General features: G+C 45.5%; 1 protein-coding gene across 7 annotated transcripts in view; it reads right to left on the bottom strand.

Moving 5' to 3' along the window:
• Positions 1–8336: 8336 nt before the first annotated feature.
• The window catches only part of LOC112246613 (MAP7 domain-containing protein 1-like), a 64155-nt gene continuing 45182 nt past the window's right edge, over positions 8337–27309 (bottom strand). For 3 of the 7 annotated variants that reach the window (XM_024415049.2, XM_024415051.2, XM_024415057.2), the window contains 13 exons: positions 27204–27308; positions 25038–25157; positions 24480–24619; positions 24016–24146; positions 22588–22853; positions 21094–21382; positions 17032–17212; positions 15630–15734; positions 13988–14038; positions 13843–13903; positions 12098–12170; positions 11303–11538; positions 8337–9548 (listed from right to left, as the gene is read on the bottom strand). In XM_024415049.2, the coding sequence (XP_024270817.1) occupies positions 9538–9548; positions 11303–11538; positions 12098–12170; positions 13843–13903; positions 13988–14038; positions 15630–15734; positions 17032–17212; positions 21094–21382; positions 22588–22853; positions 24016–24146; positions 24480–24619; positions 25038–25157; positions 27204–27308 (1769 nt within the window). In that variant the 3' untranslated portion in view covers positions 8337–9537. The remainder of the gene's footprint in view (positions 9549–11302; positions 11539–12097; positions 12171–13842; positions 13904–13987; positions 14039–15629; positions 15735–17031; positions 17213–21093; positions 21383–22587; positions 22854–24015; positions 24147–24479; positions 24620–25037; positions 25158–27203; position 27309) is intronic. The other 4 variants (XM_024415054.2, XM_024415055.2, XM_024415050.2 and 1 more) reach the window with 3 other exon arrangements.

The raw sequence follows: 27309 nt of genomic DNA, 5'->3' as shown, positions 1-27309 counted from the left end.
TACACACAGGAAACTGTTGAGCGTGAAAAGCCCAGCAGCGTTGCAACTCTTGACACAAACTGGTGCACCTGGCACCTTCTACCATACCCTGTTAAAAAGGCACTTAAATCTTTGGTCTTGCCCATTCACCTTCTAAATGGCACACCTAAACAATCCATGTCTCCATTGTCTCAAGGCTTAAAAATCCTTCAATTGAAGAAATTGAAATTGATGGAACAACCTGTTTGTCAGGTTAAGTAAATGTATTTAAGTTTAAGCTTATCCTCATTTCAATGTTTACAACACTGGTTGAAATGAGATGAAAACAGTACCGTTTGATGACCTTTTGTTTTCATCCAATGTATTTCCCACACTGATTCCATGTCACAATACGTTGACAAATTACACTGAAACAATTATGATTCAACCTGTGTGTGCCCAGGTGGGAAGGTCCAGGGGGTCAATCTTTTGTGGTTTAGGAGATAGAAGGTACTTCCAGTTGTGTTGAAATACCTGTCATCAGAGTTGAATATGAGAGAAACAGCATGCCTGCTCACTTTTCAAGTGCTCAACTCTGAGGAAGTACATTTCCTTTGCTGCTCAACTGGAAAAGTAACTTGTGTCAAATATACTGCAAGCCTTGACCACCACTTCTATCACGACTATGATCACTTCCTGTCCCTTTGCTAAGTTTAGGGCAATTCCAGTCCTCGTGGGACTGATTGGTGTCACAGTTTTGCCCCTGCCCCAGCTAACACACCTGACTCCAATAATCACCTAATCATGATCTTCAGTTTAGAATGCAATATGATTAATCAGCTGTGTTTGCTGGGGATGGCGAAAAAGTGTGACACTAATCAGGCCCTCAAGGACTGGAGTTTAACCTGACCCAGTAAGGTGAGCAGCAGGGCAGTGTGGGTAACCAGAAGTGGGTGTCACGCTGTGATTAGATTATTATTTTTGTTTTAATCAGACCAAATGGGAGATAACTCAGAGGCCACTCCCCTACTCCTTCAAACTCTCCTGGGTCCCAGAGCAGCTGCTCTTACTATGATCCGAGAGGTGGGAGTCATTTATATAATCATTTTTCGATGGAGGATAAATTAAGAATGGTAAGATTTAGTGCTGGTCTAGAAACATGAACTGAGCAGGCCACAGGTAGGAAGATGAAATTATACAGTAACATATTGTCTTGAAAATGTAATTATTTAGTTTAAAAACTGAGGGTAATTGAAAGTTCACACCCAGAAAGGTTTTTCAAACCATTTGAAAAATGTTTAAACTACTGGATCATATGGTGTCAACATTCAAACCAGGTTATTTTTCAATTTAAGCGCTAAAGTTGGGTGGGTGGTGGTGGTGATATGAAAAACAACTTGTACCAGTTAAAAGTAGTGTGTTACAGAGCTGCCTTGCATAACCCAGTGGAAAATAAGACACTACAGGTGCAACCCAGACAGCTGTGCAGGGAGTCCGCCTGTACTACTCCACTGAATTATAACCCTTGTACCGAGGGCCTGATTTAGCTAGCCAATAATAACACAGGCTTGTGCTATGGAGGAGCTCCTTTCTACTTTACATGTATCTGGCCATCATATTCTTTCCTTTATTGGAAGGCATCCAAGAGGCAGTGCTACAGCAGCACATTAATACTGTAGCCATAGAAATAGAATGACTAGAACATTACACTTATGGGTGCACTTAACAGTATCGCAATGATTGTACTCTGCTACTGAAGGTGCAATGGGATTACTAGAATGAGTACACTCAATATGAGGTAATTATATTTCTATGACTGTAGATGTCAAGCCTAGTCCTGCTCCCTCCCTCCGGCGCTCAACGTCTCCGGGTCGACTAACCAGCAGTCCTGGCAACCCACATTGCGCACACCTGCTCCCCATCACTAAGCACACCTGGACTTCATCAACACCCTGATTAATCTCCCTTCATTTAGCCCTCACCTACTTGAGTCATCAGGTAGTATTTGTTCTGTTTTCATTTCCAGACGCTGCTCTTGTTTTATTACTCTCTATGTTCATTATTATTAAACTCACGATCTGCACCTGCTTCCTTTCTGCGTCGTCGTTACAGTAGCCTGCTACTAATGTGCAGTGAAATATAGTTGATACCCAGCTATCCCTGCGAACTGAAAATAACCAACACCCTGCAAGCTGGCAAAATTGAAGCCTGAGGCTGTGCTGAGCTAACGGCTGGGGATGTCGTAAACCATGTCCACTGTCAGCGTCAAAATTAAGAGACAAACAGATCCAGCAAATCAAGGCTGTGTCACCGGCCGAATCCGAGACGTGAATATCATGGTATATGGTGCAGTGAGTCAGTGATAACATCGGGCCGGGCTCCACAAGGGGGCTTAGCCCCCTCAGTTGAAACTTGTGCCACCTCAGTTTACATTTACTCTATCTATATAAAAATAGCAACAACAAAAAATCCAATGATTGAGTTGTCACTCAATTGCGTGCGAAATCTGTATCTGTGCTGTATCAGTGTCATGGAGAGTGTGTATGTTTGTGTGTAGGGGGGCTACGGAAAGCCACGGGGTGGTTAGGTATGACGCTGCTCATCTGGGTAGGCTATGTGAATAGTGGAATACACCTCCGCCTGTAATATTTGATTTAGATTTATAAAGACTGGGTCAAGTTTACAGTTCAAGCTGCTTCACTCAACTCTGCCTCACGCCCCACCACTACAGAGTTTAGTAAGCTTCTTAGCCAGCTGTAAAAGCCGTTGGTGTTATTAGCCTATTTCACTCTAACCAGCTAATCTGCCACTACCGCAATGGATATCAGAAATCAAACCACTGAGGCCGCCGCCAAGCCCAGCAGTGATGATGCTTCCCGAGCTCCAGCTAGCCTTCCATTAGTACCGCCAAGATAATGGCTCCACAGCCTGCTCCACCTACAACTGTTCCAGACGATCTTGGAACAGAGGAGCCAGCCCAGGTTAGCCTATAGAATCCTACCCTAGCTGCAGGTTTTCTGTTCAAAAATGTTGTTTTAGTAGCAACTGGTTCATAGGAAGAGAGTGGCTGGAATACTCGGTTACTGCAGATGCGTCACTTCTTGGTCAAAAGCACTCAATGGTCTCAGCATTTGAACTTAAATGTTTATTGTGGTATAGCGTGATATAAGAAGAATTCAGTATAATTTCAATGCAAGAACCCAAATGGGTATAGCTATATATGGGTATGTTTCATCATAGAAATAGCCTACATTCTACTTTTATTTTTAGCCTATTGCTTTTTGTGGTTGTAAATGGAACTGTATGTATTGGAAACGTGTTTTATAGTAGGCCTGCATTGCTTAATTGATTACGAGGGTGGGTCGAATTTGGTCCACCAAAATGTCTTGGGCCTTATTGCAGTATTGCTGAGCTAATGAGCTGCATGATTTTCCATGTTTTAAGCTGTCTGCATCTGGGTCTTATCCTGAGTTCTGATAGTACAAACTGGCCAAGACTGATCCAGCAGACTCCGACCAGCTCCACAATGCTGTCTCCCTGCAAGGAGCCACCATTAGAAGACAAGAGGAGTTACAGCAATGTCCTATGGAGGGACTCCATACCCTGGCAGAACGCCATGACCAGGCATTCGATACATTGCTGGAGCAATTCTGCAGATTCCCTACTTGGCAGCGGGTCACACCCGTAGTCTCCCAGCCTAACCCGGTGTCCCGAGAACCCTGCTTACCTCCAGCTATGCTGGAGATTCAGGAACCTGCCGGGCTTTTCTCTCCCAGTGCTTCATCATTTTCGAGCTGCAGCCTTCTTCGTTCCCCTCAGACGGATCAAGGATAGCGTACATCATAACGCTGATGTCCGGGAGGGCATTCGCCTGGACCACAACGGTGTGGGAGTAACAGTCCGCGTCTGCCTCAGTCTGGAAGAGTTTGTGGCGGAAGTTTGGAGGGTTTATGATTCTCCGTTGTCCGGGAGAGAGGCTGCTCGTAAACTACTCCAGCAGTACTCTGGTGGGCAAAATTGAAGCCTGAGGCTGTGCTGGGCTAACGGCTGGGGATGTCGTAAACCATGTCCACTGTCAGCGTCAAAATTAAGAGACAAACAGATCCAGCAAATCAAGGCTGTGTCACCGGCCGAATCCGAGACGTGAATATCATGGTATATGGTGCAGTGAGTCAGTGACAACATCGGGCCGGTCTCCACAAGGGGGCTTAACCCCCTCAGTTGAAACTTGTGCCACCTCAGTTTACATTTACTCTATCTATATAAGAGGCACTTTTCCTCTCCCCTTATTCGCGTCCATTTCCATGCCATGTTGCTGTCGGGGAGCCAGTCGAAATCTCTCTGGGTTCTCATCGACTGGAGCTGATGAGAGTACTTTGGATGCTACCCTGGCGTCCAAGCTGGGCATCCACACTCAGCCCCTCTCCACTCCCATGGATGTTAAAGCGCTGGACGAATGCTCTATAGGCCGGGTCACTCACAACACCACTCCCATTAACCTACGAGTATCAGGAAACCAAAGCGAGGCAATCCAATTTATGCTGATTAAGTTTCCTCAGGTTCCCGTGGTATTGAGATTCTTGAGGCTCCAGCGACACAATCCCATCACAGACTGGACTGCTGGTGCCATCATGGGCTGGAGCCCGTTCTGCCACACCCATTGTCTGAAGTCAGCGATACACCATCCCATCTGGTTTGCGCATGTGGGACTATCATTTGGTTTTCAACAGGACAATGACCCAACACACCTCCAGGCAGTGTAAGGGCTATTTGGCCAAGAAGGAGAGTGATAGAGAACTGCATCAGATGACCTGGCCTCCACAGTCGCCCATCCTCAATCGAATTGAGATGGCTTGGGATGAGTTGGACCTCCAGAGTGAAGGAAAAGCAGCCAACAAGTGCTCCACATATGTAGGAACTCATTCAAGACTGTTGGAAAATCATTCCAGGTGAAACTGGTTGAGAGAATGCCAAGAGTGTGCAATGCTGTCATCAAGGCAAAGGCTGGCTACTTGGAAGAATATAAAATACATTTTGATTTGTTTAACACTTTTTTGGGTTTCAACATGATTCCATGTGTTATTTCATAGTTTTGATGTCTTCAATTTAATTCTACAATGTAGACAATAGTACAAATAAAGAAAAACCCTTGAATAAGTAGCGGTGTCCAAACATTTGACTGGTACTGTATCTATAAAGCTCAAGCTTCACTTCTCAACAACACCAGTCTGTTCTAACTTAACACCAACATGCTTTTATTCACAATGTCGTGCACCCAAAGTTAACATTTCATTTCTTCAGAGGACTGCAATGTGTGTGCCGGTTGTCACAGACCTAAAGGACCGGAGGGCCCACACCACTCTACATCAACCCAGGGGGACCTCATCAAGGAGTGGCCCAAGGAAATGCCTGAGTGAAAATTAACTCCAAAGGTTGGTCAGAGGCCATAAGAACTCGAGGGTCCACACTCATCAAAGAGTTAATATGCCTGCATGAAAATGAACTCCAAAAGTTGTGACAATGCTCCAGCTGATACCTTTCTAGAGTCAGCTACTCCCCATGGGACGTGGGCTCTAAGACTTCCCTGGAACTTCAAACAGCAACTCCATAACAACAGGCACTGTAGGGAGGTGATAGGTTCTAGTGTGTGTGTGTGTGTGTGTGATGGATTTGGGGCAGCTGTTATAGAAACCCTTGTCTCTCATCAGAGCAGTTGAAGCCAGGTCTGCTTGGAGGTGGAACACCACCTACAGGGATAAAGAAATGGTCTCATTTGGAGTACCTTCCTTTCTGTGGCATGCCATTAATGCATTGCCATCAGATAGCAGCTGTGTAAAGGGGTCCTGTTGTTGTTGCTGAGCAGATAAAGGGTGCAATGTACTGTAAGAGGTGTGTGTGTGTGAGAGCTTGTGTGTGTGAGTGTATGCGTGACTGTGTGTGTGTTTGAACATTAAACAGAAGTTGGTCTCTCTGGTTTTTCATGGTTCAGATGCAGGCATGGCTTGGCCCCTCACTGACCTGTCTACCTCGTTAAATCCGGCAGGCGCAGATGACACGTTTGCGCTTCCACACAGTTTACAAGATTCCACGGGTCAAAAGGTGCAGGGGGTTTACGACAAGAACAACAGCGGACGCAAGTTGTACCACGTCGTGAACGGGAAGTGAGGCAGACTTAGACATAACTGCCAAAGGCATCAGGCTTTTTACAGTAGTTGGATAGGTAATGGGTAGTATAACAGACAACGAAGGTTGATCTTAGAATACCCAGATAAAATGACAAACAAAGTCATATAGTACTGAATTAGCTCTGTTTATTCCTATATTACCGTGCTCTATAAGGCTAACTCCTATGGACTTCTCCACCCTGTGAAGAGGAATGCGATCTAAGAATAGGGTTGATATGGCAACACCTCCAGTACACCTATCAGCAGGCAGGCCGGGCAGCTCTCTGTCCGCCGACGAGGAGATAATAGACCGACAGATCAAAGTGACATTGCCAAATCTGCACCGCCACCAAGCCCTGCTATCGCAGGAGGATGAGTGGCAGGCCCTAACTCTGACCGACAGGCACCTTTATCCTCCTCCATGTCCATCAGAGCCTCGTAAATATAACGAACACACATTCTCTCTCACACACCTCCTCTTCTTTTCACCCTCCATTCTCTGAGAATGAATTCAGCACCTTGGCATTGCCCACTGTCCCTTTCATTACTTGCCTGCTGACATCCTCCTAAAAATAGTGCCCCTCACCCTCTAGGCAGCACTATGGGCAACTGGGTCTTGACTTAGTGGATCAAGAGAGGGAACACACTAAAGCTTGACTACAACTATACCATTTCTATTGACTATTTTATGACTGTCTTTTAGATATGTTTGGGATTTGAATGTGTGAATCGCTATCTCTCTATATGACACACACTGTCTTTCTCTGGTTTCGCCTTTAGGCTCCACCATTGACTAAGAGCAGCCGAGGTTGGCTGGAGGAGCTATAGGAGGACGGGCTCATTGTAATGGCTAAAATGGAATAAATGGAACAGGATCAAACGCATCAAACATATGGAAACCACGTTTGACTGTTCCATTAATTCCATTCCAACCATTACAATGAGCCCGTCCTCCTATAGCTCCTCCCACCAGCCTCCAATGACTGAGAGAGTGAACATGTGTGGGGATATGTGACCTGGGTTTTGACACCTCTGTGTTGCATAGCTGCCCTCTGCTGGGCCGGATGAATACAGCTGTTAAATAGATTTTCTAGTGACTATTCTAATCTAAGCAACTGCGTCAGTCGGCTAGATGTTATCCAGTGAGAAGATTTATACGGTTAGATAATGTGCTCATAAAAATCTAGTTGATACTCTATAGGGACACGTAAACATTCTATCAATATTCACTGATCCAACTACACAGGAGAGGTTAAGTCAATAAGAAAACCATTACGTCATTGTTTCAAGACATGAATCAGGCACTACCCGAGAAACCAAACTAAGTTAGCGAGTCAAAGACAGAGAAGAGATTCTCAAAACTTTAGAGGCATTACAGTGACTTCTCAACACACCAGTAGTGTGGCGAAGGCAACTCTGTGTTTGAAGTAACAAGTCAAACACACTTCTCCCTAGCCAAGTCCATTACTGTCTAGCAATAAGTCATAGACATTATTCATTAGTCTCGCCACAGTGCGTTAGCGGTTCTAAGTCATATTAGTCAAATGAGTTACGTGTGATGAGCGGTACTGCATGCGTTTACGTTGGGGAGCGGAGGGACATAAATCGTGATGGTAATAGAGTCCAGCTGCTTTTTGCAGGGAAAACGAATGACAAACAGCAAATGGCGAACGTTCATCAACATTGTCAGCCCCCCTCTCACCACCAGAATGTGGGAACAGTGGGGGGCTGATGGGGTAAGGGCATGGACACCCTTTTTGGGAAAAGAAGACCAAATTGAAGGGAACAGCTGAGCTAAGTCACTGTACCCCCCCCTAAAAGACAGCCTCTCTCTCTCTCTCTCTCTCAACCATCTCCAGATCTGGTTTTCTGGTGGTTGTGTGGCATTGTATTTTGTTGCTCAGGCTGTCAACAGTGTGTCTAAATGAGTTGGCATTGGACTTTGAAAGCCAGCTTAAAAGGGGGAAATATTTCCTAACTGTACTACTTAGTGAAACGTTGTGCACTATGTCCGATTTGTCGGTTTCTGATAAGTGACGGCCATTGAGAGAATCAATGAGCACATTCAACCTCAACATACTCTACAGTGTGTCTGTCTCTTCAGCCTGGTCTCGCCAGTTTTGTAACAATAGCGTTTTCTTTGTCGTCTTTTTGCTGGTTTCAAGTGTCATTCCAAATCTCAGCCAACAAACGAAGGAAAACTAAACCACAGACAACTGGACAACAATTTCCTCTTTAATAAGACTCCGATACTCCCTCTGACCCTTTAACACACAACACAATATATTTATAGCATATACACACACCAGCATTTCATTTTCAAACGCATTCGAATCTGTGGAATCTCAATGGAGGAGGCAACGTATCATGCTTCTTGCTCAGGTTTAGAAAGAAACTCAACTGCACGGTGACTTTTTTTAGATGGTGGGATGGGATGCCCTTGTGTACATTCTGTTTCAACACTGATTGAACTGAATGGATCACTGAATCCGGAGTACCCATGTGCGTGCTGTTTTTCGTTCAACTGATCCTTGTTCATTTCTATATTCACTTCAGAGTACAATCAATCATAATTGAGGAGTGGAACGGCTAAAACAGATAACCTGTCGACACAGGACTCCTTGGAGACAGCTGTGCTGCAACAACGTAATTCTTACATTGTCAAAATGTTGTCAAACGTCTTCTTCGGTATTTTGGAGACCTATTTGCAGGGAAGCTCCATTTACAGAACATTTACAAAAAAATGTTTACAGAGGCGATATTATGTTTTCAATACATATTAGTTACTGGGCAAACCTTGAAAGGCAGGAGTTAAGTAAACATTGGGTTTCCTTTTCATAAATTCAAACACTATTCCACAGACCCCTCCCTCCTTTAGTCCAACGCTCATGTTTTCATTTACATTATTCACATAAAATTGTACCTAGTCTTTACATTTCTCTTCAACTTAAATAAACTAAACATTAGAAACAAAAAAGCCAACTCATTTCTCTTTCAACTCATAATAATCATTATAATAATAATAATTACTCATTAGTGTCAAATGTGTATTTTTTTCCCCCTCAGGACTGGTGAAATCTACCATGGACGATACTGTTGGAAGAATGGAAGAATTGGTGCTGTGATCTCTTCTACCATCTACAAATGGTAACACTGATGCACCCTGTCGGGTGGTGATGATGTCATGTCCTGTTTTGTATTTTGCTTGTGTCTTTTTTTGCTTCTTCATCTTCTTCGGCCCTTTTCCCAGGCAAAGTTTGTTTTTTTGGGGCCTAGAAAGCAGTCTGTGATTGGTTTGGCACATGTCATAGGGAAAGTGCCCATTTGGGAAGAAAGGGGCTCTCTACCCATACGAGCGCAGGCTGGGTTCGGGAAGGTGGGGGGGCCTAAGAATTGCCTTCGTGAGTGGCACACCTCACAGGACCTCTGGAGAGATAATAGACGGAGAGGACAAGATGAGGGTCAGTTTCAACACAGTGATACGCCACACAACAAGGGAAAAACACCAGCGATCCAAAACGGTGTCCATTTTGAGCCGTTCTGAATGCGCCATCTGAATGGTGTGCCAAAATGGTCGCCAATTTGAGCATTTGTAAATGTGTGAGGAGGACCCACCCTCACTGACCCTGCTAATGACAAGGCGTATAAACCCTTGACCTGGCTACAATACTACATTTGAAAAGGTCCTGAGTGCATGTCACGCAGGGCATGAACCCATAAGGCTTTATAGGCGTGTTTTTATAGGGAAATGAAGAGCCTAATCAAACCAAGCAGCAGATGCTCCAGACAGAATCCTGACTCCTTTTAATGGCATACCATCAACGAACATTCAGTCGCCCATCATGTGAGTGAGTGATAGCTAGCTAGCGCTACGAGTGTGATAAACACAGCGTGATTGACGCTAACAGTAGCAATAGATTGACAGAGGCACCTGTCAGGCTGCTAAACGGTCCACCACAATAGCTCACGAGTATCGCCATTTGAATTAGCCCCCGGAGGTATGTTTAGAAATAAACATGTCCCCGATTGCCAATCTATGGAATTACATCGTAACATTCAATCAGCGTCGATGCATTAATCTCCCCAGTCACAAACCCCCAGCCCCACGGCCATTAACCAAATAACCCCTCCAAGTCATCATGGTAAGAGAGAGCGGGGTATGCAGACAGGGCAGATTAGAAATGTGATGTTAACTTGTGAAAGACTGAGACTGTGACTTGAAGGCAGTGTGAGTGGCAGAGTGAATTCACTCTGATTAAAGTGGTTCATATTGTTGGAGCTCGTGTGGCTGAAGCTCTGCAGCTGGGTGACCCTCTTCTGTTAGCTTTGGATATAATTTATGACCTGCTGGCAGGCTGGCAGGTGGGGACTTAGTCCTAAGGGGAGGGGCAGTAATGCTGACCACGCCGCGGGGGGGTGGGGGATGGGGGTACATAACTGGCCCGGGGTTCTGTTTCCATCCCTGGCAGCTAGCTAGCTCCCCAACACTCATGGAATTCAACACTGGGTGTTGAGTGCAGCAACCGGAGCTCCGGGAGCGAAAGCCGTCGGTATTAAGATACCTCACTCCCCCTCCTCCCCTCTGTGTCCCCTTAGGCCCTCTGGGGGCTGGAGGATTCCCTCTGTCACCCTCTACCTCCCTTTCTCTCCCCCTCTCTTTCCCTAGGGACACTCACGTACGCACGGGTGACGAATTGCAACTGAGACGGCACTAAACTGACCTACTCAGTCGGATGGCTCTTCATTGCCAAGGACAACACTACGAACCCATGGTTCCGCTTTATGGCACGTTGTGAACCCTGGCCCTAATGTGAGAAGTCAACCGCCAGAGTAGATGCGAGACCATGCGAGACCATTACTGCTGTAATTGAACCCCAGCTTAATCTATAGTTAAGAACACCGTAAAAAAAAAAATCTTTCAAAGTCTTCGGAGGTTGAGGACACTGAGATACGATTCCTTGCTTGGATCCCTGCAAATATTGGCAGAGCTGATATAATATTATTAGGTTAAGTTGTCATTTGAGAGCAGTTTCCAAGACACAGATTCCAAGACACAGATTAAGCCTGGTCTTAGACTGAAAAGCATGTTCAATGGAGATTCTCTATTCAAATGCATTTCAGTCCAAGACTAAACATAATCTGGCCCTTGGAGTGCCCTCTCTCTCCCTCTGTCAATGTACCTGCGACATGCTGAGGCTTCATGGGGCCCACTTTTTTCAGGAAGGGCTCCTCACTTTCAAAGGCCAGGATTGGCTCAGTGGGCATGTCGCTCTCTGATTTCTCCCGCCCCCCATTGCTGCTGTTGCCTTGATTGGCTAGCTGGATGATCTCCTCAAAGTGTGCGTTGTCCCCCTTGCTAGGCAGGCCATTCTCGTGACTGGCTGGCTGGACACCGTTGACCACATGGACCATGGAGCTGTGGGAGGGAGATGGTTACGGTGGGAGGGAGGGTGAAACATAGTTACAGATCAAAAGGACTACGGCCCCAAGGGGTTCAGTTGCAGATTTTCCCCTCGGACCTGTTCAGGAAGATGTAACATTATACTGTAGATATAACGTAGATAGAAATGTCTACAAATGTGTAGAACAGAAATGATTGTCAGATAGATAGATATAGAGCTGTCGCCATTCTATCTATCTGCAACATTCATAACGTTTGACATCACGGAACTGAAGTCCTCAAACCTTGAATTACACTATCCCTCACAAACAAACAACATATTTCAATAGATAAATAAACCATATCTCTACTCTTCTACTGTAGGCCTATGTATTGAGGCTCTCTGTTTTCTTTTGTGGTTTGAAACTATACAAAATCAGCACAAGTCTTGATTAGAAGGCATCCAATACTGCTGGTTTCTGGTTTGCTTCTTTTCTAGAGCACATGGTGGTCTTGTTATAACAATAGTACACGGCTCGCTGTTTTACATTTCTAACACAAGAGGAAATAGAGGACATGGTTGTTGAACCTTTACCTGTCTCTCTCACCACTATGGTCGTTCTCTGTATTCTTGTTGATCTCTGGGCTTGGCTGGTAATCAGCAGAGGCTGCGGAAACAAATAAAATCCACTGTAAAACACACACTCAGTTCTCCGGGCCACCCTGAAGCAAGCACAGACAGAACTCAATATGCAGGAGGGATCCAACCAGCGCTGGATTCATGATTACATACTGCCGCTGTGTGTGTGTGTGTGTGTTTGTGTGAGTATGTCCAAAGGCCTGATTGGAGAGGAGCAACGCCACCCGACTTGCCTGGACTCCCAACCACATCAGTGCCTCCAGAAATGGTTTCCACCATGCTGGAATCCTGGCCACATGGACCCAAATCCCCTATTCTCCCCCTACTCATCCTTCTCATCTGTCAATGTTATGTGCGTACGTGTGTATGTGCGTGTGTCTCTGGTCAAATGGGGATGGGGGTTGTATTTATTGTGTCTTTTATGTTAGAAGAAAACTGAATTGAATGTGGTGAGTTGTCCATTTACAGTCACTAATCCAACCCTGCAATGCAATGCATTGCCATAAAATATCCCCATAAACTGAAAATCCCCCAGACTGGGTTTGGACTGCAAACAATAAGCACACACATGGGTTATACTGTCCTAAATGAAAGTAGTGAGGCTGGGATTCTAACAATGGTATTAAATACTCTTCATATGAGAAGGGAACACAATGCAGATGGCGATGAAACAAAGACCAACATTCTACGTAACAGGAGAGAGGACCCTTTTGATCCATTTTGTCCGTAACTATCGCACTTTACTAGCAGCACCCTATATTTATTTGATTCATGCTTTTAGCCTAGTCTAATTAGATAATTGTGCTGTTTTTGACTGTGCATGTTGTTTTATTGTTTTATTGTTTGAGAGCTCTTACGAAACGTGTATTTTGGTACTTACAAACGGGTTAGATAAACTTGACTTGACAAAGTACTGAAGCTAAACTGAGAGGGGGAAAAGGTAGAAGTTCAGTCCCTGCATTCTAATCAACAATATTCCTATTATATAGGAAGAGGAAGGGAATAGATCGGTGAGCTACTTCTTTTATTTCTATATCGGGCCTAAATGTAAGCAAAACAAATCCTTCTTTAATTTATGGGTGTGTAACTTGGAATTTGGCCTAAATCATGGGGATTTGCATTATCATTTTGAGTGAACGAATGTCAAAGTTAACATTAAGACTGATACAGCCATCCAATCAAAGAAGCCATATTATCCCACTGGGCACACACTGGTTGAATCAACGTGGAATAGACGTTGAATTGACGTCTGTGCCCAGTGAGATTTAATTAGTTTAATAAACAAGTCAGTATCTAGAGCTGAACTTCTCCATTAATGTGGCAGTGAAACAGGCTGGAAAAGGACCAGGGACACAGCCCACTGATATTTGAATCCGTTCCCCGCGGATATCATTGATGAATTAATCTAAATCATGATGTTTTTATTTAACTAGGCAAATCGGTTAAGAACAAATTCTTATTTACAATGACGGCCTACACCGGACAAACGTGCGTGATACAGCCTGGATTCGAACCAGTGTCTGTAGTGACGCAGTGCCTTAGACCGCTGCACCACTCTGGAGCCCAATTCACTTACAATACATTTCCTTTCAGGATTAATGAATTGTTTGACTCTGAGTCCAAACATCGATTTCCTGAACACGAGCAATATAATGAACAAAGATGGCCGCCGTTTACACTGCTTTTCATTTTCTGCTTACCTTTGCTGCTCTCGGCCGCTTTGCCATTGACTTGAGAGGGAGGTGGGGACTTGGTGTCTTTCTATACAGAGATAAAGTATCACGTGTTACATGTATTTTAAATCGAGTGAAGTGCATTGCCATTGTGCCTTCACAACAAACATACCTTTTCCCCGCCGTCTGTCTTGCGCGTCCTCTTCATGATCTGCTCGAGACGCTAAGGAAGAAGGCACAACGACAACAACGGTCAGAGAGAGGGAAAAGACTAAGAATGTTAACAAGATGGCGGATGCAGATTAAGTGCTCAGTTCCCATGGGTTGAATCCAGTAATACAGTAACTGTGCAGTAACTTAACCTCAATGGACTCCTTGTTGGCACCGAACAGCTAAACAAAATCCTACCTGGTACAAGATATTCATTTTTATTTAACCTTTATTTAATTAACCAGGCAAGTCCGTTAAGAACAAATTTTTATTTACAATGATGGCCTAGCTGAATGCAAGATAGCCATGATGCTAAGAGAAGAGCTAGCTGCCATAAATCAAGTAAAACATTCAGATATCCTAGATTTGAGGCAGCTCTGATGTTGAGTTGTGATACATGCTATTGGTAAAGTGGAAGATTAGGTGATCCATGTGTGTCACAGGAGGTTGGTGGCACCTTAATTGGGGAGGACGGGTTCATGGTAATGGCTGGAGCGGAATAAGTGGAAGGGTATCAAATACATCAAAAGGGATACCGAGTCAGTTGTACAACTGATGCCATTCCATGTGTTCCGTTCCAGCCATTATTATGAGCTGTCCTCCCCTCAGCAGCCTCCACCGGTGTGCGTGATCCATAGAATCCATACTCAGTCAGGTATGTAACAGCAGCTGTGGACCAGTGTGCAGAGGCGTGTGACTCAGCAGGGGTTTGGGTAGAGGACATACTGTTCTTGTGCAGTAAACACCACTAGAGCCTGGCTCAACACACAATGTGGAGCTGCTTCGGCCAGCTGAGCTGCATGGGCCGAGGGAGAGGCGGGGAGAGAGAGAGAGAGCGAGAGGACCGAAGGGGGGAGAATAGGAGAGTGAGGGACGAAGGTGGACAAGAGACAGACGGAAAGAGAGGGTGAGTGAGAGAGAGCAGACTCAGAGAGTTGCAGCATGGTCCGACTGCGAGTGAACGCCAGGTGCGGGCAGAACACATAACCCTGGACCGCACACTGAACTGGGCCAGTTAAGACTCACTCTCCACCATAACTGTTTATATATAGCCTGAGGTCTTGGACCTAGTATATAATCTTCCGCTCAAACAAACAGAGACTGTAAGCCATATTAAATCAAAACAAGTAGCCAGGAGAAGCCAGCATCATTCTTTTTGGTGACAGAATAATGAGAGTTGATATTATGTTCAACAAATCCTTGTCTAACTAGTGAAACAAAAAGAAATGTAACCAGAAGCTAAATCAAGCATGCTTCCCTGTTGCTACTGGAACAATGTGACTTTTGACTGATCCCGCAATAATAACAGTTTTGATTGAATAAGGCCCTGTGTGTGCTTACTGTAATGTAAACATTTCCCTCTGTGCCTTTTGGAATATGTACAGTACAGAAGAAATACAGTAGTCTGCAAGTCTGTTTCGGTGCCAGTCTGTTTGGCAGGACAATTCTATAAGATGGCAATAGTGCAGAAACAGTCTGTTTGGCGTGACAATGGCTGGAATTCGATAGGAGTTGGCTATACACACAGATATGGGTACCAGGGTAGAGAGGACGCTGGTGGGGTATACTCATGTAGTAGAATGAATGCCTGGACCTTTTCTTACCTTCTTCCTCTCCAGTCTCTCCTGCTCCTCCTTCAGGAAGTGTTTCTCTCTGTCCAGGCGCTGTTTCTCGGCCTCCTCCTTGGCCTTAGCCTCAGCCTCCTCTCTCTGGAAAGCATACAGATTACAATGTGGTATGCCCTTCCCTTATAGAGAAAAATAAAAGAAAAAATCATTTCACATGTGTTTTTGGGACACATGTGCTTCCGCGGGCGTGGTTTCATGTTATCACGTGTTGCTTTACGTGTTGTCACATGTTATCGCATTAACTTCACATAAAATCACGCGGGATCACATGAAAACGCTTTTTTGGGGGGGGGGGAAACACTTCACATGGGACCACATGTGAGATTCATGTGAAATCCGTAAGGGTTACCATAGAGATACATTATATTATTGACTAAGATGACGGCCCTTTCAGTCACACTGCTGGGAAAACCAATGTCCATTCTAGTGTTGACACTTCACTGACAGCGCACTAGAGGGTATCAAAGGTTCGCAGCCAGAGAAAAGCACCACGTAGACAGGGACAGAAACCACACAAACCCAGGGGCAGCTCCTATCTCTTATCACTCAGTCCATGTTGACACCTTCAAACAAACACTTCTGTGAATCACAGTGTTTTCCGGCTCACTGACTGACATCTGTTCGTCGGGATCCTGGACCTCGACTGCTCCTGAGCAACGGTGGTGAAACCAATGGTAAACACGGGAAGTTGTCGGGGAGTCAAACAGACTCAGGCCTTTTCTGCTGATCTCCCAAGAGTGAAAGGGGCCATTCAATGTGCCAGTTCAATGTCTGTAGCCATTGGGAAAATATTGACCGACGCTAACGACAAATCACATTGGTTGAAATTGATTTGAACAAATATACGAAACAAGGTTGGTTATGAGATATGTCTTATCAAATGAGGTCAGGTAGATGACAAACTTGGCTAAAGTAGTGATATGGGACAGACAGGGTTACAGAAGGCTCTCTGTCACAAAGCAGACGGACAGACAGATGGACAGACACAGCCCCTCCGTGTGTATAGACTAGCCCCCTTCGTGTATATAGACTAGCCCCCTCTGTGTGTTTAGACTAGCCCCCTTCGTGTGTATAGACTAGCCCCCTCTGTGTGTTTAGACTAGCCCCCTTCGTGTGTATAGACTAGCCCCCTCCGTGTGTATAGACTAGCCCCCTCCGTGTGTATAGACTAGCCCCCTCCGTGTGTATAGACTAGCCCCCTCCGTGTGTATAGACTAGCCCCCTCCGTGTGTGTAGACCTAGCCCCCTCCGTGTGTGTAGACCTAGCCCCCTCTGTGTGTGTGTAGACCTAGCCCCCTCTGTGTGTGTAGACCTAGCCCCCTCTGTGTGTGTAGACCTAGCCCTCTCTATCTGCTGGCAGTTGGGGGTGCTTATTCACCTGTTTTTGTAGGCGCTCATTCTCCTCCTGCTCTGCCCTGGCTCTCTCCTGCGCCTCCTTCTCCTCATCCACACGCTGGGCCTCGTCTCTCAGGCGCTGCTCCTCAGCCATGAGGCGCGCCTCCTCCTCTCTGTGCTGGCTCTCCTCTGCCTCCCGCAGCTTACGCTCCTCTCGCAGGACCCTGAGCCAAGGGCGACAAGCATTTAGCAATCCTACCTATAAAGCAGTCTCCTCCCCGCCTTTGCTGTGTCGCCATGAGTCTAGCGAGCAATACAACCTATAATGTATCGCCAGGGGCACTCTATCCAACCAGTCTACCAATCAAAGCATAGGCTTATTTACAAATGTGCAGTGCCTTCGGAAAGCATGACTTTTCCCACATTTTGTTATGTTACAGCCTTATTCTAAAATGTTTTTTTTTTTAAACTAAATCCTCATCAATCTACACACAATACCCCAGAATGACAAAGCGAAAACAGGTTTTTAGACATTTTTGCAACTGTATCAAAAAAAAAGTATTCAGACCCTTTGCTATGAGACTCGAAATTGAGCTCAGGTGCATCCTGTTTCCATCATCCTTAGATGTTTCTACAACTTGCTGTGGTTTGGAAAGGCACACACCTGTCTATATAAGGTCCCACAGTTGACAGTGCATGTCAGAGCTAAAACCAAGCCATGAGGTCAAAGAAATTGTCCGTAGAGCTCAGAGACAGGATTGTGTCGAGGCACAGATCTGGGGAAGGGTACCAAAACATTTTGCAGCATTGACGGTCCCCAAGAACACAGTGGCCTCCATTATTCTTGAATGGAAGAAGTTTGGAACAACCAACACTCTTCCTAGAGTTGGCCGCCCGGCTTAACTGAGCAATCGCGGGAGAAGGGTCTTGGTCAGGGAGGTGACCAAGAACCCGATGGTCACTCTGACAGAGCTATAGAGTTCCTCTGTGGAGATGGGAGAACCTTCCAGAAGGACAACCATCTCTGCAACACTCCACCAATCAGGCCTTTATGGTAGAGTGGCCAAACGGAAGCCACTCCTCAGTAAAAGGCACGTGACAGCCTGCTTGGAGTTTGCCAAAAGGCACCTACAGACTCTGACCATGAGAAACAAGATTCTCTGGTCTGATGAAACCAAGATTGAACTCTTTGGCCTGAATGGCAAGCGTCACGTCTGGATGAAACCTGGCCCCATCCCTACGGTGAAGCATGGTGGTGGCAGCATGATGCTGTGGGGATGTTTTTCCGTGGCAAGGAATGGGAGACTAGTCAGGATCAAGGCAAAGATGAACGGAGCAAAGTACAGAGAGATCCTTGATATACAGTGCCTTGCGAAAGTATTCGGCCCCCTTGAACTTTGCGACCTTTTGCCACATTTCAGGCTTCAAACATAAAGATATAAAACTGTATTTTTTTGTGAAGAATCAACAACAAGTGGGACACAATCATGAAGTGGAACGACATTTATTGGATATTTCAAACTTTTTTAACAAATCAAAAACTGAAAAATTGGGCGTGCAAAATTATTCAGCCCCCTTAAGTTAATACTTTGTAGCGCCACCTTTTGCTGCGATTACAGCTGTAAGTCGCTTGGGGTATGTCTCTATCAGTTTTGCACATCGAGAGACTGAAATTTTTTCCCATTCCTCCTTGCAAAACAGCTCGAGCTCAGTGAGGTTGGATGGAGAGCATTTGTGAACAGCAGTTTTCAGTTCTTTCCACAGATTCTCGATTGGATTCAGGTCTGGACTTTGACTTGGCCATTCTAACACCTGGATATGTTTATTTTTGAACCATTCCATTGTAGATTTTGCTTTATGTTTTGGATCATTGTCTTGTTGGAAGACAAATCTCCGTCCCAGTCTCAGGTCTTTTGCAGACTCCATCAGGTTTTCTTCCAGAATGGTCCTGTATTTGGCTCCATCCATCTTCCCATCAATTTGAACCATCTTCCCTGTCCCTGCTGAAGAAAAGCAGACCCAAACCATGATGCTGCCACCACAATGTTTGACAGTGGGGATGGTGTGTTCAGGGTGATGAGCTGTGTTGCTTTTACGCCAAACATAACGTTTTGCATTGTTGCCAAAAAGTTCAATTTTGGTTTCATCTGACCAGAGCACCTTCTTCCACATGTTTGGTGTGTCTCCCAAGTGGCTTGTGGCAAACTTTAAAAGACACTTTTTATGGATATCTTTAAGAAATGGCTTTCTTCTTGCCACTCTTCCATAAAGGCTAGATTTGTGCAATATACGACTGATTGTTGTCCTATGGACAGAGTCTCCCACCTCAGCTGTAGATCTCTGCAGTTCATCCAGAGTGATCATGGGCCTCTTGGCTGCATCTCTGATCAGTCTTCTCCTTGTATGAGCTGAAAGTTTAGAGGGACGGCCAGGTCTTGGTAGATTTGCAGTGGTCTGATACTCCTTCCATTTCAATATTATCGCTTGCACAGTGCTCCTTGGGATGTTTAAAGCTTGGGAAATCTTTTTTGTATCCAAATCCGGCTTTAAACTTCTTCACAACAGTATCTCGGACCTGCCTGGTGTGTTCCTTGTTCTTCATGATGCTCTCTGCGCTTTTAACGGACCTCTGAGACTATCACAGTGCAGGTGCATTTATACGGAGACTTGATTACACACAGGTGGATTGTATTTATCATCATTAGTCATTTAGGTCAACATTGGATCATTCAGAGATCCTCACTGAACTTCTGGAGAGAGTTTGCTGCACTGAAAGTAAAGGGGCTGAATAATTTTGCACGCCCAATTTTTCAGGTTTTGATTTGTTAAAAAAGTTTGAAATATCCAATAAATGTCGTTCCACTTCATGATTGTGTCCCACTTGTTGTTGATTCTTCACAAAAAAATACAGTTTTATATCTTTATGTTTGAAGCCTGAAATGTGGCAAAAGGTCGCAAAGTTCAAGGGGGCCGAATACTTTCGCAAGGCACTGTAAACCTGCTCCAGAGCACTCAGGACCTCAGACTGGGACGAAGGTTCACCTTCCAACAGGACAACAACCCTAAGCACACAGCCAAGTCAATGCAGGAGTGGCTTGAGAGGATCTGCAGAGAAGAATGGGAGAAACTCCCCAAATACATACATGTGAAGATTGTAGCATCATACCCAAGAAGACTCAAGGCTGTAATCGCTGCCAAAGGTGCTTCAACAAAGTATTGAGTAAAGGGTCTGAATACTTATGTAAATGTGATATTTAAAAAAAATGTTTTTTATAAATTAGCAACAACAAAAAAAATGTTTTTGCTTTGTCATTATGGGGTATTGTCTGTAGATTGATGAGGGGGAAAAAACAATTTTTAATCTATTTTAGAATAAGGCTGAAACCTAACAAAATGTGGAAAAAGTCAACGGTTCTGAATACTTTAGATTTAGAATAAATCAGTTACCATGTGCTCTAGCTTAAAGAGTGAATCTTTGTCTTTGTATTACATTGGCAATAGCTGTGTCAGGAAAATAAAAAGTTCAACACAATCAGGAAATGAAACTATTTTGTAAGGAAATAGTTGCCTGCTGATAAAATGGAGAGGAACAGAGAGCAAAAGGAGCCCGTTGCCCAGCCTGACAGCTGTCACGACATAAATACCCAGTGGTCACATAGTAACTATGGTCAACGTGCTACAATAGGCTGACAGGTGAAATCCTTTTTAGCTCATAAACCTGAGCGGAGGGGGGGCAACTTAAGCCGTTACACAAATGTCAACAGCTCCACACCTCCGGGGGGGGTACTACGAGCACCACACATACTGTATCATAGACAGCGCTGAGTGGTCTAATTCTGCCGTGCATATGACACGGTGGAGAACTGTATTGTACCCCATATGTTGATGCTTTACACATGGAATTATTCAAATTGTGATGTGCTGCGATGGTTACTTCCACCCTGTCCCTTCAAGCTGGTAAGACATAGGTTGTCTTTACAGTAGAAAGGATAACGGTCGAATCCTCCAACTGAAATTTCAGGAATTTTGCAACCCGACTAGACACTGCTGTGGCTCTCTCCAGTGTGGGTTTATGTACTGTACATGAGGATGATATGATTCTCACTTCTCTCTCTCCTCCAGCTCGCGTTTCTCCTGCTCCTCCCGCTCCCTCTGCTCTCGGGCCTGCCTCCTCTTCTCGGCCAGGATCCGGGCGGCCTCCTCTGGGTTGTTAGTGCCCGCCATGGGCTTGGCTGAGGAGGAGGCTGGGGCTGGGGACGATGCAGGGACACTGGGGTTTGATTGGGCGGAAGGAGGGACCTCAACGGGAGCGGTGCTGGCCGTCGTGATTGGTGTACTCAGCGAAGGGGGCGTGGCCAGAGCGGAGGATACCACGATTGAAGGAACGGGGGAGCCTGGCGAGAGAATCGAGCAGGAAAAGAGGAGAATGGGAAAATACAATAAGAGTTTTCTAAAGACAAATCACTGTTCACACTATCGTCTTCTGATAAAACTGTGTAATTATATTAAGACAATTACACTAGACCTCTGGTCTAGATTCCTCTTGGTTGATGTGATCCACGCTGTGATGTTCTTAATTCAAACAGTGGCAAAGTATGGAAATGTTGGCCATTTTTGGATTCTGTAAACTTGTAATTATAGCATTTTTCAGTAATTAGCACCCCCTCTACTATTCCTCGCTGTGTGTGAAGGAGAGAAAGACAGAGAAGCTGTGTAACTCACTTAACGAGCTGGCATTGTCGGCGTGCCTAATTAACCACGCCGGTAATCATCCCGTGGTTGTACCGGCGCTACAGTGCACTGACACGCGCTCGTACGCGCACACATTCACTTTTTCCAGTTTGAGTTTCAAGTTCACTCTTCTCAGCCATGGGAACAACTGAGCCAAACCACAAAGAACTGAAGAAGCATAGTATGAACCAGCCGTGGCAGGGCCTATAGAAAACAGACACACTAAAAATCCAACTTGTGTCAGGGGGAAATGAAAAGGTACTGAATTATATGGGTATATAGTGTTCTCACGGCTTGTGTGCCAAGTGCATACAAATATATCAGATTCTAAATTATCTAGGGTGAGTGAGTCCATATTTTTCAAACCATTACAAGCCACACCATAACTAGACAGAAGACAGGACTTCCATTCACAGAGCTTAATGTCACTGGCTTAAAATGTGATATAACACAGGAACTACACTGGGGCATTGCAGAAGCAGTGGGTTGTTTCCCTGCTACACTGGAAGCTTAACTTAAGAGCAACGCGAGCAGAGGGCGAACCACTTTATCAAGTGAGCTACTTAGAAATCTTGAAAATAGAACCAGAGTCATTTGAGGCAGCGCAAGCCTGTCGCGAACCGCACTGCCTCTACCCGTTTTTCATTGAAATGAAAAGGAGTGTCTCACGCTCGCCAAGAGTTACACGTCTAGTGTTACAACTGAACTCATTCCAACAACATAAACAATACAACCCCCCTTAAAGTGAATGTGGTTACGCTGATTAAGCCCTTTTAAAATGATCCTGCACAGTTGTGATCCCTGTAAGAGGAGTACACTTTACTTACACTCTCAACCTGGGGGTACTAACTACCTACTGCATACTCACTCTTGCGTTTGGGCTCCTCGGGCGTGGCTGACCTACGGCCGCGGGTCTCCCTGGCCCTCTCCAGGGGAACGGGGGAGGAGGTGCGCCCATGGTCCACCCGGGCCGGGGTCCTGGCCCTCTTGGGCCGGGCCTTGGGGGTGGAGGGGCTAGCCCGGGCTGAAGAGGGGGGTTTGGGGGAGGCAGCGGGGCTGGGAGAGGAGGAGGAAGGTCTTGCTCTAGGAGTAGTGGCGGGTGAGGCAGCCCGCTGTCTGGATAAGGGACTAGGACTGGAGGGAGGGAGGTTAAGAGAGCTATTATGTTAGACATGAATACAAACAGTATGTCGGACAAATCATTAAAAATCATTAGAAATATGCAAATAATAATAAGCAAACAACAGGTAAGTAAAGGTTAGTCGAACATTTAGTCATATCCAGCCCTAGGGATGAAAAAATAGTCCATCTCTATACACAATCAAGCAAGGAGACTAGCACTAATACCAACACTGCAGTAATACTATTAAAATGGTTTCTGTTACATATGTGCCTCCCTAACCTCAAGTCTCAGACAGCAGTCAATAAACATGACCTCACCAGGTAGCAGGGTCAGACACGACACAGCCTAACACGTGTAACATTGTGTGGTCTGTGACAGAGCATTATGGGATGGTTTCCCAGCAGTAGACAGGGTAATAGTCGCCGCTCGGAGGGGAAAGTCCCATTATACCAGAGTGGTGTGTGTGTGTACTTCTCTTCCTTAAGGCATCTGGCATTCTCATCTCTCTCTCAAGTCAATCCCAAGGGCTTTATTGGCATGGGAAACATGTTAACATTGCCAAAGCAAGTGAAGTAGATAATATACAAAAGTGAAATATACAATAAACAGTAATCTCTCTCTCTCTCCCCTCTCTCTCTCTCTCTCTCCCCTCTCTCCTCTCTCTCTCGACCCTTTTGTTAAGTCAGAGCACTCGTTCTTTCTCTCTCTTCCCTCCATCTGTCAGTGAGCCCCATCCATTTCCATGTCCCGCGGCCGGCTATGATTAACGCGCTGGATAAATATCCTTCGGCTCGGGGGCCTCATGCTTTTAAGTCTTAGCCTGAGTTCACTTAAACGCACAGTCACGCTGGTTTTACCATCTGTACTCACAGTCATGGTTATCTTTGTCTCTTACTGTATCCCTAAGCTTAGCAAACACTCTAAGCTCTAATCTTAGTCTTATACCCTATTCACACTATAATGTCGACCCAATCTACATATGATGTGCTGGCTTGTATATGTTCTTTAAACGTTGTCCTTTCCAGCAGGTTTTCAACAACTATGGTGGATGTGTAACCAGGCCAATACAGTACAGCTGGGCTTGGCTTGGTTCGGCTCAGTAGTGTGTAAAGGGTGTTTAGTGCTGTACTGTGCCAAAGGCAGATACCGTAGCTCCGTGTGAGAGCAGGTTACCTGGGGTCCGGTCTGTGTCTCATGCTGGGTAAGGACTGTCTCTTCTTCAGCACCTTGTCTTTGCTGAGAGCACTCTTCTCCTTTTCGTTCTCCCGCTCCTTGTCCTTCTTCTCTTTCTTTTTCTTCTCTATCTGCAGAGAGACAGAGACACAAACCATCAGAAAGGTAATAAATGTGGATAAAAACATCTCTCTCTCCAAACCAAAAGATACACAGTACATTCGAGCTTATTCAAAGTGCCAAACGGTGTTCTATTGTGTTTAAACGGCAAGGGATGGTAGTAGTCGGCGCTCCAGATTTCGGACCCTGCAGGCCTGCAGGCAACAGGGGTCAAGTCCGGTCTGTCTGTGCCCTTCACTGTCTATGACCCTCTTTCGATGTGTATCTCTCTATCTACGCTCCTCTCTATCCAGTCAATGAAATTGAAAAATACGAAAGGAAAGAAAAAAGGATGGTTGACGTACCGGCGTGGAGTTGCGTCGGCGCTGGGTGATGTCGGGCGTGCTGGACGTCACCCTCCAGCGGTCGGAGCAGCGGTGGTGGGGCCGGTGGGCACACAGCGTCAGCGGGCTGGCCGAGGCCGAACGAGGGCATAGGGGCGACTCTGGAGGGGAAGGGAAGGAGAGGCACATAGAGAGCAGGCAAGAGAAGGAAGGAAGAGAAATAAATACGACACCCATCTCTGAAAACGCAAGCAGTGCACAGGCAACAAAGGTATTCATTTTCACGCAATCACTTCACATACCCGAAATTAGTGTTTCTCAAACCTCTTGTCGGTGCCCCGCAATCGTTTCACAATTGTGTCGTGTCCAGAATTATCGTAGTTCATAAGCTCATTCAAGGGTTTGATGATTAGTTGACAAGTGGAATCAGATGTGCTAGCTCTGACTGGAACAAATGATCAAATACATGGAAGTGCTGGGGGCCAAGAGGAGAGGTTGGACGAATGCTGTTCTAAATGACAAACAACCTCGCCAATAGCAGGTCTCATCTATCACAGTGAGAGTGTGATAACTACTTACGGCCTTTACCGTTGCTGAGCACGCTGGCGACGCTGCGGCTACGGGCCAGAAAGGACAGGGTGGGCGTCATCAGTCGGTCCACAATGCTGCTCTCCCACGGGCTCAGCTGGAGGCTACGGGCTGCGGGAGGGGACAAAACACGACCAATTTTATCACATATATTCAAAGTCCTACGCTGGCCTTAAGGGGCAAACCAGCTTCATTTTCAAAGCCGGTTTGTCTCTTAGAGCCACCGTGAATATCTCCACTTCTGTCTCGCCACGTCAGACGACCTCAGTATTAAAATGTACCTTATTACCCACTAGCTGTTTGATAACTATTGAAACCCCATTTTAGTAAATGACTCAAATGTAATGATCCAATATGGCATTCTCATCACAGTGTCACAGAAAGGCCTTTTGCTTCTCTTTTTTTTTTTATATACGAAATATCGACAATGAGCTAAGCTTTGCTCTCGGGTTAGCTTTCCCAGGTTGTATATTATAATGACAGATCAAATAAGACAATACCTCACCCGCATAAGCACTTGTGTCTCTAGTAAACACACACACCAGATAAAGCGTCAAACCAAACCCAGGCCTACGCCCCATTCTTATGCTCTATGGGGAAATGGTGGGTTCCATGTTCGACTGGAAAACTTCCAGACGCATAATAACATGAGAGGGAGGAAGAACACAACCTGCATGCCAGAGCAGTATAAAGTAAGCACTGCCAGAGCTAGCAACAACCCCTCTGGCTATCGAGGCAGCAGTTCAGCACATGGACATTGAGGAGAGGGAAGAGAGAGAGGATAGGGAAGAGAGAGAGGAGAGGGAAGAGAGAGAGGAGAGGGAAGAGAGAGAGGAGAGGGAAGAGAGAGAGGAGAGGGAAGAGAGAGGAGAGGGAAGAGAGAGAGGCGAGGGAAGAGAGAGGAGAGGGAAGAGAGAGGCGAGGGAAGAGAGAGGAGAGGGAAGAGAGAGAGGAGAGGGAAGAGAGAGGAGAGGGAAGATAAAGAGGACAGGGAAGATAAAGAGGAGAGGGAAGAGAGAGAGGAGAGAAGTCCACTGCAGAGGTTTGCTCTGGGTCTTTTACGGTGCACCAAATCATGTCCCACTTCCCTATTAAACCTGCCCCGAAGGACAATACGGTTATCCAGCAGAGAGGGAAAGAGAGAGAGAGAGAGAGAGAGAGAGAGAGAGAGAAAGTGGACGAGCGACTGAAGTTTTAAAAAAAGAGAGGAGAGTGAGCTTTTGATAGACAATGAGTGAGACAAAAGAACAGGGGGTAGAGGAGAAAGAATAGGGGTAGAGACAGAGAGGAAGAGACGAGAGAGGGGAAGAAGAGAGAAGTGATCGTGAAAGACAGGGTAGGTGGAGAGGAGGCAGAGAAGGAGAGGAAAAGAGGGAGAGGGTTACGCTTTCAGCAGAGTCGCCTTAATCTATTTTCAAGCATCACAGGTGTTCCTGTGGAGTTTTCAGAATGCATTTTCTCTGAAAACGCTGACTCATCCTTTAGTTGCCGACTTTTTAAAATTCTAAACACGAAAGTTCCTATGTGTTCACACTGGCACACTGCAACCTACTTAGACATGTACTTATGAAAGAACTCTGTACCCGCAGTGGTGTTCTAGGTGCACTGAAACACCTCTGACTTGTGTGAGTAGCTCTGAATATGAGTTACTAGATTCCGCATAGTAAGGTGTATTTACTTTGGGTTAGCCTAGGCCTGAAAACCCATTCATCCTCATCATCATCACCATCACCATTCAAGACATTGACCAAGACTTTCCAGTGAGTGAAAAAACATCTGCTGACACACAAACCAAAGAGCACGAAATGACCATCACCAGCAAATGAATAACCCAATAACACCAAAAAAATGTGGGACATAAAATATGAAGACAACGTAAATGAACCCATATATTCACACCAAAGTATGAAGTATATAAATGCAGGGACTGAATGCAGAGGGAGGGAGAAAAACCATAACCCATGAACCACAGAAAAAAAAAACTAGGGTGGATTTGAATTTGGAAGGTGAAAATGATTCGGTAGTCAACCATCGAACACAGACAGGCGATTGGATTGGAGACAGTGGGGAGGGGAAAAAATGGTGGACAAAAAAAAACGTGAGGGAACGGATATGAAAAGTGGGTGTTCCCGGAAAAGGGGGCCTGACGTGTCTTACTTCTGTTGGGGGAGGTCCAGAGGGTGGCGGAGGACTTGGAGAGTCTCTTGTTTATAACCGAGTCCACGTGTTTGGGCAGGTTGACCGCCGACACCGAGCATCTGCC

Source organism: Oncorhynchus tshawytscha, linkage group LG03 (assembly GCF_018296145.1).
Source record: "Oncorhynchus tshawytscha isolate Ot180627B linkage group LG03, Otsh_v2.0, whole genome shotgun sequence".
Lineage (NCBI taxonomy): Eukaryota > Metazoa > Chordata > Actinopteri > Salmoniformes > Salmonidae > Oncorhynchus > Oncorhynchus tshawytscha.
Note: the sequence above shows the minus strand (reverse complement) of the source record. Positions and strands in the feature narration are given on the sequence as shown.